Consider the following 13,172-nt stretch of genomic DNA (forward strand, 5'->3'; position numbering starts at 1 on the left):
GCACATTAGATGTGCGTTTCATTCAGAGAGAGTTTGTGTGTGTTAAGATCTCTGGCTCAGTGACGCCCCCCTCATTCCTTGCTCATCCTGCTCCCAAAAGCTTTCCTCATCTCATTTATGGAATTAAACGCTCCTTTGGAAAGGGGGAGCATGGCTGGAACCGTATCAAAGCCTGTTCCGTACTAATCGGCAGCCCCATGTAACCCCGGAGGGGACATTTGGCTCATAGACTTCCCTGAAACTGGCTGATTTTCCATTTAGAGGAGTGGATACTTTGTTAGTACATTAAGCTTATCAAGCATCTGATGCAATTACGCAAACAGATTTTAGTTCTGGGTGTCTGAGATTAGAGAATGTTTGTTTAATTCATGTTTTGTTTTATTTCTCCACTTTACAAACTGTTGCTGGGTTCATTAACTTTATGATGTCATTTAGCGATGGAGAGAGACAAACGGCAACAGTTTCATCAATAGTTAAGAGGGAAATACCAGTACTTTTATCAATAATGTTTAGGAGTTGAGTAGCGTTTATTTAAAGGTCAATACTAGGGCTGCTCAAAGTGGGGCCCGCAGGCCAAACTTCACCCTGGACAACATTTGGCCCGAAAATTTGGGCGCATGTTCACACGCACACATTCACACACGCGCACACACAACCCTCACACGTGTTTGTCTGTGTAGTTGGTTTGCTTGCTCAGACTTTTCTATGACTCTGGGGACATGCAGAGGAAGTTATTTTACAAAGTTTCATTTTCTGATTTTTCTTGATCTTTAAAAGCAACTCTCATTCATCACACTACCCTGTGACGAGACTGGCCTTCTTGTTTCTTTGTTCATGACTAGATGGGAGTTTTCTTCAGTCTTCTTCATTAGACTTAGGAGTCTCTTGAGGATTCGATATTAGACTGGAGTTTCTTGATGGGTTGTCATTGGACTTTGAGCTTCATTGATGGTTTGTTAGTAGACTTTGGGGTTTCTGGATGGTTCTGCATTTGAATTTTTTTTTGGGGGGGGGGTCCCTCTTTAGACTTTTGGGTTTCCAATGTTCCCAGATGTTTTTTTCACGGTTTTAAGTGTACGCTGGCGCAGTTGGCGGGCCAGTTCTCGTGCAAATTGCAGATTTAAAAAATTAAAAAAAGATATTTGCTATGTTTCACCTTTTCTTCTGAAAGATTTTTTGTTCTGTGTCCCCGGACCTTTGACCTCTTTCTCCTACAGGAGCACGAGCGTGTCCATCAGCGAGGACCCTCACTGGGCTCCCAAAGGCCCAAGTTCTTCAAATGCTCCTCCTGTGACAAAGCCTTCGCCAAGCCCAGCCAACTAGAGAGACACAACCGCACACACACAGGTAATCCCACACACGCACGCACAACGTTAACTCGAATAAATCCCTGACTACTATTCTGTTTAGGTCTATTGTACATCCCAGCCTTGAAGGCGCAAAAGTAAAAATATACCATAGGAATGAAGATGCTATCCTAGTCCTCGACTAGAGTGGCCTTTCATCAGGCATTTGGGACACTTTCAAAGACCTTAGGGAAAACATTTTCATGTATATGCCTCAATGGCAAAATTACCAAATGATCTTCTTCAAAGCAAATCATGGACTCTCCTAAGATGAATTTAACACAACTCCGACACAACAAAGTAGGGATGTGCATTTGCTTCTCTTGAATTGGGACCTTTTTTTGTTCTGGAGAGGTAAGTATTAAGGTGAAGTGCGACTTGAACGTTTTGACTCGTTGGTACCTACTGCCTACTACTTATGGCCACCCACTCAATGGCTGTGTCAGTGGCAGGCCGGGGTGAGATAACTGTAATGTTGTGTGTTGAAGAGCCCACTGTGGCAGCTGATCCGGCAGGGGGTCCTGTCTTACCTCTTATCATCCCCAGCAGGAGAAACTGTAAGAGAGCTCGTACACACGATATGAAATTACATAGCCTAGCTTGCTAGCGTCACGTCAGCAAGCGAAAAGCATCACAATCACAACCGTCGCTCTTAGCGCTTCTTTAAGCAAACGGGGGGAACCGTCGTACTAGAAATGTGTTTTAATCTCCATCTCCACATCAGAAGAGAGGCAGATCCATTGTCTTCAACAAATTGTGTGGCTGTTTTCTCACAGTGCCGTTTTTATGGTTTAGATTGAGGAAGAGGTACTTAAATACTGTTCATGGACTTAGTTACAGACATAACAGGTCTTTGCTCAATTTCAGTTAAATAAGTCAATGTATTTTTGACTGTAATGGTACCGATTATGGCAGGTCATTATGCTCCAAGATTATGCACAGTAGGCTACGGATTTACACTTTCCCGGCGGTTCACATCTTTCAGCCAATATTGTAAGCTGACAAGACCTTTTAATTTTTTATAAAAATGTTATTAAATTGGATGTAAATTGCTACCGCTTGCAGTAATACAGTGCAACGCATCAATTACTGTACGTGCATTCACTTTTTAGAAGTACTTCTGTTCCATATTTCAAACTTATTTTAGTGCGAGACACCTTTTTTATTGCCTTCTTCACCGCACACGAGATTGAATTAGAAGTTCACCACCATGTGCGAGTAACCTTTGTACTGAAAGTCTTGAGAAGGTGTCTCTCTGGTTTTTTTTTTGTGCAGGTGAGCGTCCCTTTAAGTGTTCCCAGTGTGACAAGGCCTTCAACCAGAAGAGTGCCCTGCAGGTACACACGGTCAAACACACAGGGGAGAAGCCCTACAAGTGTGAGATCTGCAGCATCAGCTTCACACAGAAGAGCAACATGAAGCTGCACATGAAGAGGTCGCACGGCTACGGTGAGCCACGGACACACAGAGACACAAAACATGCACAACCCCCCCCGCAAGAATATCACACTCGAGACGCGGCAAAAAAACTCTAAAAGCCCGAGCACCTCTCAAGTGTTTGTGCATGTGTGTGGTTGAGCTGAGATGAAAGGTGACCTTGTGCGAAATTCAAAACCAGACAAAACCTTGCTTGTCACTCTCCGATACCAACCATTGAGTGGGGCGGCAGAGTAGCCTAGTGGTTAGAGCGTTGGACTAGTAACCGAAAGGTTGCAAGTTCAAATCCCCACGCTGACAAGGTACAAATCTGACGTTCTGCCCCTGAACAGGCAGTTAACCCACTGTTCTTAACTGACTTGCCTAGGTAAAATTTAAAAAAAAAAAATCCTGAGCGTCCCTACATGCTTTCTCTCTGAGGAGGCCAGTCCATTATTGATGGACGCCACAGCCCAGATGACACCCTTTTCTCTAAATTCTCGCGGACTGGGATGTGTTCCGAGTATCCTCTGAGAATAACATTGACATGCACGCGAACACGGTGACTGAGTTCATCAGGAAGTGTATAGGGGATGTTGTTCCCACGCCTAAAATGACATACCCTAATCTAACTGCCTGTAGCTCAGGACCGGAGGCAAGGATCAAATCAAATGTTATTTGTCACATCTGCCGAATACAACAGGTGCAGTCCTTACCGTGAAATGCTTACTTACTGTAAAAACGAGGCTATATGCAGGGGGTACCGGTATCGAGTCAATGTGCGGGGGTACATGTTAATCAAGGTAATTTGTACATGTAGGTAGGGGTAAAGTGACTATGCATAGATGATAAACAGCGAGTAGCAGCAGTGTAAAAACAAAGGGTGGGAGGAAGTGTCAATGTAAATAGTCCAGGTGGCCATTTGATACATTTTTCAGCAGTAATGGCTTGGGGGTAGAAGCTGTTAAGGAGCCTTTTGGACCTAGACTTGGCGCTCCAGTACTGCTTGCCATGCAGTAGCAGAAAGAACAGTCTATGACTTGGGTGACTGAAGTCTTTCACAATTTTTTGGGCCTTCCTCTGACACCGCCTAGTTTATAGGTCCTGGATGGCAGGAAGCTTGGCCCCAGTGATGGACTGGGCGGTACGCACTACCCTCTGTAACACTTTACGGTCGGAGGCCGAGCAGTTGCCATACCAGGCGGTGATGCAACCGGTCAGGATGCTCTCGATGGTGCAGCTGTAGAACCTTTTTGAAGCCAAGAAACATGAGCAATGGACGTTAGACCAGTGGAAATCTGTCCTTTGGTCAGATGAGTCCAAATTTGCGATCTTTGGTTCCAACCGCCGTGTCTTTGTGAGTCGAAGAGTAGGTGAACGGATGTTCTCTGCATGTGTGGTTCCCACTGTGAAGCATTGAGGAGGTGGTGGGGGGGGTGCTTTGCTGGTGACACTGTCTGTGATTTATTTAGAATTCAAGGCACACTTAGCCAGCATGGCTACCACAGCATTCTGCAGCGATACGCCATCCCATCTGGTTTGCACTTAGTGGGACTATCATTGAACAATGACCCAACACACCTCCAGGCTGTATAAGGGCTATTTGACCAAGAAGGAAGGTGATGGAGTGCGGCATCAGATGACCTGGCCTCCGCAATCACCCGACCTCAACCCAATTGAGATGGTTTGGGATGAGTTGGACCGCAGAGTGAAGGAAAAGTAGCCAACAAGAGCTCGATATATGTGGGAACTCCTTCAAGACTGTTGGAAATGTGTTCCAGGTGAAGCTCCTTGAGAGAATGCCAAGAGTGTGCAAAGCTGTCATCAAGGCAAAGGGTGGCTATTTACTTTATATTTATATTTTTGTTTTAACACTTTTTTTGGTTACTACATGATTTCATATGTGTTTATTATATAATTTAGAAAATACAAAAAATAAATAAAAGTGGTTAGATGTGTCCAAACTCTCGACTGGGCCTGTATATTTTATTCAGCTTTATTCTTCATATTATAAAATAACGCCACAGAATTATAAACAAATCTTGTCTGCAGAATGACTAGTGAAGCCCACAGCCATATGGCATAGCCACATCAGAACCTAACATACGGTCAACTCTGAGTATGCTATTCTGTTCTTCCGAAATAGACTACATAGCATGCTTCTTTAGACCTGCCTAAAATAAAATAAAATAAATTGATTTATTGTGAAGGTGTAGGCTATATTACATGGATTTATTAGACTTTTTAAAATGGCTTGTTGGCTATGTGTGGAAGCCAGGAGATGCTAATTGTTAATTAACAGTCAATAACCTTTAGACCGACAGTTAGTGTTTGACAATCACCGGCTGATGAAATTTCATAACCGCCACAGCCCTAGGCGCAACAGCGCCTCTTAAACCTCATGAGGCTGAAGAAATTCGGCTTGACCCTTAAGACCCTCACAAACTTTTACAGATGCACAATTGAGAGGATCTTGTCGGGCTGTATCACCGCCTGGTACGGCAACTGCAGGGTTCTCCAGAGGGTGGTACGGTCTGCTCAATGCATCACCGGGGGCATACTGCCTGCCCTCCAGGACACCTACAGCACCCGATGTCACAGGAAGGCCTAAAAGATCATCAATGACATCAACTACCTGAGCCACGACCTGTTGACCCCACTATCATCCGTTCAGGTGCATAAAAGCTGGGTCCGAGAGACTGAAAACCAGCTTCTATCAAGGCCGTCAGACTGTTAAATAGCCGTCACTAGCCGGCTACCACCCGGTTACTAGTCACTTTAATAATGTTTACAAACTGTTTTACATATCTCATATGTACAATTGAAGTCGGACATTTACATACACCTTAGCCAATTATATTTAAACTTTGTTTTTCACAATTCCTGACATTTAATCCTAGTAAAACATTCCCTGTCTTAGGTCAGTTAGGATCACCACTCTATTTTAAGAATGTGAAATGTCAGGATAATTAGTAGAGAGATTGATTTATTTCAGCTTTTATTTCTTTCATCACATTTCCAGTGGGTCAGAAGTTTAAATGCACTCAATTAGTATTTGGTAGCATTGAATTTAAATTGTTTAACTTAGATCAAACTTTTCAGGTAGCCTTCCACAAGCTTCCCACAATAGGTTGGGTGAATTTTGGCCCATTCCTCCTGACTGAGCTGGTGTAACTGAGTCAGGTCTGTAGGCCTCCTTGCTTGCACACGCTTTTTCAGGTTTGCCCACAAATGTTCTATGGGATTGAGGTCAGGGCTTTGTGATGGCTACTCCAATACCTTGACTTTGTTGTCCTTAAGCCTTTTTGCCACAACTTGGAAGTATGCTTTGGGTCATTGTCCATTTGGAAGACCGATTTGCAACCATGCTTTAACTTCCTGACTGATGTCTTGAAATGTTGCTTCAATATATCCACATAATTTTCCATCCTCATGGTGCCATCTATTTTGTGAAGTGCACCAGTCACTCCTGCAGCAAAGCACCCCACAACATGATGCTGCCACCTCCGTGCTTCACGGTTGAGATGGTGTTCTTCGACTTGCAAGCATCCCCCCTTTTCCTCCAAACATAACGATGGTCATTATGGCCAAACAGTTCTATTTTAGTTTCATCAGAACAGTGGACATTTCTTCAAAAAAGTACAATCTTTGTGCCCATGTGCAGTTGTAAACCATAGTCTGGCTTTTTTATAGCGGTTTTGGAGCAGTGGCTTCCTTGCTGAGCGGCCTTTCAGGTTATGTCAATATAGGACTCGTTTTACTGTGGATATAGATACTTTTGTTCCTGTTTCCTCCAGCATCTTCACATGGTCCTTTGCTGTTGTTCTGGGATAGATATGCACTTTTCGCACTGAAGTACGTTCATCTCTTGGAGACAGAACACATCTCCTTCCTGAGCGGTATGACGGCTGCGTGGTCCCATGGTGTTTATACTTGCTTACCATTATTTGTACAGATGAACGTGGTACCTTCAGGCGTTTGGAAATTGTTCCCGAAGGATGAACCAGACTTGTGGAGGTCTACAATTGTTTTCTGAGGTCTTGGCTGATTTATTTTTATTTTATCTTTATTTCTTTTGAGCAGAAGCTTCTAAAGCCATGACATCATTTTCTGGAATTTTCCAAGCTGTTTAAAGGCACAGTCAATTTAATGTATGTAAACTTCTGACCCACAGAAATTGTGATACAGTGAAATAATCCGTCTGTAAACAATTGTTGGACTTGTGTCATGCACAAAGTAGATGTCCTAACCGACTTGCCAAAACTATAGTTTGTTAAAACCTCTTGGGGATAGTGAGACGCTAGCGTCTCAAGTGGCCAATAGCCTCGGGAAATGCATCGCGCCAAATTCCAAAAAAAAGCGATAAAACTCAAACTTTCATTAAATCACACATGCAGGGTACTCAATTAAAGCTACACTCGTTGTGAATCCAGCCAACATGTCAGATTTTAAAAATGCTTTTCTGCGAAAGCATGAGAAGCTATTATCTGATAGCATGCACCCACCTGAACCAGTTGAAGAACTAGCGTAAGCAGGCAAAACGCTGAAATAAAATATAAAACATGCATTACCTTTGACGAGCTTCTTTGTTGGCACTTCAATATGTCCCATAAACATCACAATTGGTCCTTTTTTTCGATTAATTCCGTCCATGTATACCCAAAATGTCCATTTATAAAGCAGGTTTTATCCGGAAAAAAACAGCTTTCCAAAACACAACGTCACTATAAAACATTTCAAAAGTTGCCTATAAACTTTGCCAAAATATTTCAAACTACTTTTGTAATACAACTTTAGGTATTTTTAAACGTTAATAATCGATCAAATTGTAGACGGGGCAATCTGTATTCAATAGAGCAAGTAAACAAAACATGGACCATTTTCCCTCTTGCGTAACTATCAACAGTGTAACGTTGTTCCAGGATGTGCCTCTTCTTCGTTGCACCAATGATTAACTCCAACCCAATTCCAAAGACTGGTGACATCCTGTGGAAGTCGTAGGAACTGTAAAATGGTCGCTATCAAATTTCCCTTGGCAAAGACAACTGAGGGAACGGTCAGAGGAGAAAAAAAATAATCTGAACAGTTTTTCCTCTGGGTTTTGCCTGCTACATAAGTTCTGTTATAGTCACAGACATGATTGAACCAATTTTAGAAACTTCAGAGTGTTTTCTATCCACACCTACCAATCATATGCATATAATATATTCCTGGCATGATTAGCAGGAAGTTGAAATTGTGCACGCTATTTATCCAAAAGTGGAAATGCTGCCCCCTATCCTTAAGAAGACATTTGTGGAGTGGTTGAAAAAGGAGTTTTAAACTCTTGCAACTAGGGGCACTATTTTTATTTTTGGAAAAATAACATTCCCAATGTAAACCGCATATTTCTCAGGACCAGATGCTAGAATATGCATATAATTGACAGTTTAGGATTGAAAACACTCTAAAGTTTCCAAAACTGTCAAAATATTGTCTGTGAGTATAACAGAACTGATATTGCAGGTGAAAGCCCAAGAAAAATCCAATCAGGAAGTGACTCATGTTTTGAAACCGTTGTGTTCCTATGTACCCCTATTGGCCACTGAAAGGGATATCAATCATATTCCTTTTTTACGTATTTCCTAAGTTGTCTATAGCATTTTGACATAGTTTCACGCCTTTATGTTGAAGAATGAGCGTAAACGACTACATTACGTCCAGCTGAGGGCTCTCAGAGTGATTCTTGCGTAAAAGACAGAGGTAGTCATTTTTCCTCTCGCTCCTACTGAAAAGCCAATTGTCCCGGTTGATATATTATTGAATAGATATTTGAAAAACACCTTGAGGATTGATTATAAAAAACGTTTGCCATGTTTCTGTCGATATATGGATATAATTTGTCTTTTTTTTCCCGGCGTTGTCGTGACCGCTATTTCCGGTGAATTTCTGAAAATAACGTGACAGAGGTATTTTGGGTATAAAAATAATCTTTATGGAACATTTGCTGTCTAACTGGGAGTCTCGTCAGTGAAAACATCCGAAGATCATCAAAGGTAAACGGTTAATTTGATTGCTTTTCTGATTTTCGTGACCAAGCTTCCTGCTGCTAGCTGGACATAATGCTATGCTATCGATAAACTTAGACAAACACTTGTCTTGCTTTGGCTGTAAAGCATCATTTCAAAATCTGAGATGACAGGGTGATTGACAAAAGGCTAAGCTGTGTTTCACTATATTTCACTTGTGATTTCATGAACATTAATATTTTCTAGTAATATTTTTTGACCGTTGCGCTATGCTAATTAGTGTAGTTGATGACAATTATCCGGGATGGGTAGTTCTAAGAGTTAATGACTCCAACCTAAGTGTATGTAAACTTCCAACTTCAACTGTTTTTACTGTATTCTATTCTACTGTATTTTAGTCAATGACACTTTGACATTGCTTGTCCTATTATTTATATATTTCTTAATTCCATTATTTTACTTTTAGATGTATGTGTGTTGTTAGATACTACTGCACTGTTGGCGCTAGGAGCACAAGCATTTCACTACATCCACAATAGCGTCTGCTAAATATGTGTATGTGACCAATAAAATGTGATTTGATTTGTGGACTACTTTTGACCAAGGAGCATAGGGATAAAGCGCACAAATCAGGCTGATACTCCATCTCTCAATTCAGCTGCCTTTCCCTGCCTGAAAGGCCTTTTGACAGAGAAGGTTAGCCAGACTTGTGATGACAGAACCTGTCCTTTTCATTCTCGTCCGGACGCTCATACGGAAGCTTTCAACAGCCACCGAGCTGATTGACTGGAGCTGTAAGTCAGCGCTCTGATTCTCACTTGAAACTGGGAGTCGCCAACTTTTTTGTGACAAATTGCTTATGGCGGTGGCAAATGTTTGAACGGATAATCCATTGAAAATGCTAAATATGTTGGATGTTGGCGTTAGGACTGTCTGGAATATGCAACTCTGGCAATATTCCACGGCTAAGGCCTGTATCCAGGCACTGTATGTGTGTGGGGGGGGTGAGTGTGAGCATCAGTCCTTGCGTGCTTATAGGGGAAGCCTAGCAACAACAAAAAAATGTCAAGGACATTTCTAACAAACATTCACCTGGATGATTCACAATAGCTCTTTTTATTGAGAGTGTCAGTCAAATTTAAGTGAGTTCATTCAATAGATAGATTGGTTTTAATTATTGAACCTTGCTGTGATGCACTCTCCCCATAGTGCCCGTTTGGTTCTGTATACCTCCATTTAAACATTTGATGGTTAGTACAAAGGAAATGTCCTCTGCTGAACTGACTCTCGTGTCTATTGCTGGATCCCAAACACAAAGGCTCTGTCTCGACTGCTAACAACATCTGTCCTCACCACCTCTTCATCTGCACTGCTTGGGAAAAACAATATGGCTGAAGGCAACTCGTCGTCCTCAGGCTGACTCATCATCACCTTGCCAATTCTTCCAGATCAATGCATCGAAGGAGAGGAGGCGAGGAGAGGATTATTTTTTTTAGACAATTGAGAAAGGGCTCTGGTAACATTTCACCTGTCACCCACCCCTTCCTCTAACTTACCTCACAAGTGATAAATGCGTTGTGTGTTGCACTGTATTTTGTTCATTCTTAAACTCTGAAAATGAACCTAAAGACTTCCCTTGGCACTCTCCGTTCTAACAGGAATGTTCATGAGTAACTTTGTCCCTCTCACTCTGTCCTTTCTCTCTCTTTCATTCTCTTCTCTCCCTCTCTCTGCCTCTCTCTCTCTCTCTCTCTGTCTTTCTTTTTCTTGGACACAGGTCCCGATCGGACCCAGGAGGTGACGTTGGAGCAGGGGACAGAGACGGGAGTGGATGTCCCTCCCGAGCTGAATGACATGGAAGAGGTTGTCCAGGAGTCTTCTGGAGACTGGCACTGTGGTATTCCCAACGTGTTCCCTTAGCCCCCAACTCAGAATTGAATTGACCTTCCCAGTTTATCCCAGCATAGACTCTTTACTAGGTGTCTGTGCACTGATGATACGAAGCACTGATTTTACCACAAGTAGGTGTGGAAAACCTACCCCTCAGATCAACCCCCTCCTTTCCTCACCTCTTTAATTGCGTTGGACATTTCTGCACTTCTTCTAAAGTGATGCTGCCACGCACATACTGAAAATAGAAAGCGTGTGCGGACGTACCTCTACACACATTAGGTCCTTAGCAGCAGCTATTTCTGCCCGTTTCTCTTGTCCTCAGATATGCATTAAAGGGACAATCTGTGATTGCTACATCCATTTTTTTTTTTTACTTTTAAATTCATGATATATACCCATTGATTATTGAAGAGTATAACTTAAACGTGCCTCATGAGCTTAGTTCAGCTTGTTCCTCTTTTTTTGTTAAAAAACGAACAAAAAAACAAGCAACAAACATTTTATCGCCTCAACATGGTTAAATCTATCCTTTTCATATCATGGTTGTTCAGTCCTTGCATTCATAGCTCTGTCTTGTGAATTTGGTTACATTTCTCCAGCTCCATCCCTCAGCTATTTACCAAATTGGTGGCGGATTGCCCGCTTTTATTATTGTTTGAACTGCAGATTGTCCCTTTAAAGGCAGAGAACTGGTCCCTCCATTGACTAAATTGCTGAATCAACCTGCGCTCTGATTCTCATTAGTATGAGTCCCTTACGAGACGTTTTAGTCAATAAGCTGTTTAGTAATCATACGCTGACCTGCCAGTACAGTTCACCAGTCGGGGCTGTAGCTAGCTGAGGTAGACTACCGGCGGTTTTATCCCTAGACTGTTGTTTACTCTGTTTGCCAATAAGAGGAGTGAACGCTAGAGATCTGCTGCACTGTCAGTCCTGCGGTACTGGTTCACATCACCCTGTAGAGTAGAATAACCCCCCCACCACCACGAGGCACCCCTGTAGATCCGCGGTCCATAAGTCAGCAGTAGTCAGTCACAAACTGCTCCGTATGACCTATTACAAACTGGACTAGGTATAAGCAATAGTGTTAGAACTCCACCTTGCCCTCTGAAAGGCTGGATAGAAAGGTTTGCCTTATTGTGTATTCCTATCCAATCATTTCAGATCTACACAAGTGTATAACGGACTGGGGCAGGGTCTAGGCATGGTTTCTAGACGGGGACTCGATCTCTCCCGTGCTCCCGGGGCAGCTCCACACACTGCGAACAGGCCCACACTTAACTGTTTGACAACTGAGCTGTGCTTTAACAGGCACACACATTGGAGTGATCTATGTGCAGTTTACCAGAAAAGTACATTTCTTTTTAAAGTCACATATTTTTGCATATTTATGCGATACACTTTTCTAAAAGGCAAGCTAAACGTTTTGTTTTTGATTAATTAGTTGTAAAGAATATACATATATTTTTGCCATAAAGTTGAAGGTAGCCTTGAATGGTGAGACTATAAAGCGCTAAGAGTCATATGGGTCAGACCTGGGTTCAAATACACTACTATTTGAAATCATTCACTTTAGTCTGCCCGAAGTGCCAGGGTTTGCAGAATGCTATCTTGCAAATGACTACTCTCTAGGTTTCATTGCACCAGGCAAGCTCTATCAAGCCCGGATAAAGTATAATGATTTCGAAAAGTATTTGAACTTAGGTCTGGTGTGGATTTGATCCCTCTCTTCTGAAACGTTATGCCTGTAAATTTGACAATGATGACGATGACCTGTGATACCACTGTTCTTGGCTGCTGTATAAGGGCTTCAGGGGTTGACTCTCCACGTTCACAAGGTGTTGCATGAAATTGTAATTTAGTTGTAAGCTTATGCACAGCCATTCTGTAATCTGATATTTAATTTTGCAATGTAAATAGTGTATGATTGCATATATTTTTGGATTCCTTATCAAATTGGTTGTGAACAAGAGTTCATTTTTTGTCAATTGCTGAACCAGTTTACAGACTGTAAGCTGTTAAGTGTTTTTTTTGGCAGGAATGTATTTTGTAATGTTGAAAAGTATTTAATTAATAAAACCAGTAATTTTTTTTACAGATTTAATGTGGACCAATTGTTTTAGAAATAATTTGTGTGAAGTTGATTGCATTTTGTCTGTGTCTCTGCATCAAAACCTTGTCTCTAGAAAAGGCAAGTGTTTAGCGATTGAAAAATCCATTGCCACATAGAGGTACAAAAATGGGTTTTGACTATCTTTCATTAGTCCCAGAGTTATTAACCTTTCGCAGCATATGGAAAGAGCATGGCCACTTTCAACTTCTATAAAAACAAATGTCTCTTCCCCCACATTGATGAATGATTCAATTCCTCTCCTTGATTATGCAATTATTGAGCAAACACAATTACTCTTGGAAGCAGGAGTGAGATGCAGCTCTGGCATGAGTCTGCTTCAAACGACACAATGACCTAACCTAAACAAAGATGGATTCCGCAACAGAGTTGAATATT

At 41.9% G+C, this 13,172-nt stretch overlaps 1 protein-coding gene across 2 annotated transcripts in view; it reads left to right on the top strand.

Annotated features, from left to right (window-relative positions):
* LOC112223960 (zinc finger protein 236) overlaps nt 1–12,762 on the top strand; it is an 88,175-nt gene extending 75,413 nt beyond the window's left edge. For both annotated transcript variants that reach the window (XM_042313301.1, XM_042313300.1), the window contains 3 exons: nt 1,218–1,347; nt 2,622–2,795; nt 10,548–12,762. In XM_042313301.1, the coding sequence (XP_042169235.1) occupies nt 1,218–1,347; nt 2,622–2,795; nt 10,548–10,690 (447 nt within the window). In that variant the 3' untranslated portion in view covers nt 10,691–12,762. The remainder of the gene's footprint in view (nt 1–1,217; nt 1,348–2,621; nt 2,796–10,547) is intronic.
* Nucleotides 12,763–13,172: the final 410 nt, after the last annotated feature.

The sequence above is a fragment of the Oncorhynchus tshawytscha genome, linkage group LG03 (genome assembly GCF_018296145.1).
Source record: "Oncorhynchus tshawytscha isolate Ot180627B linkage group LG03, Otsh_v2.0, whole genome shotgun sequence".
Classification (NCBI taxonomy): domain Eukaryota; kingdom Metazoa; phylum Chordata; class Actinopteri; order Salmoniformes; family Salmonidae; genus Oncorhynchus; species Oncorhynchus tshawytscha.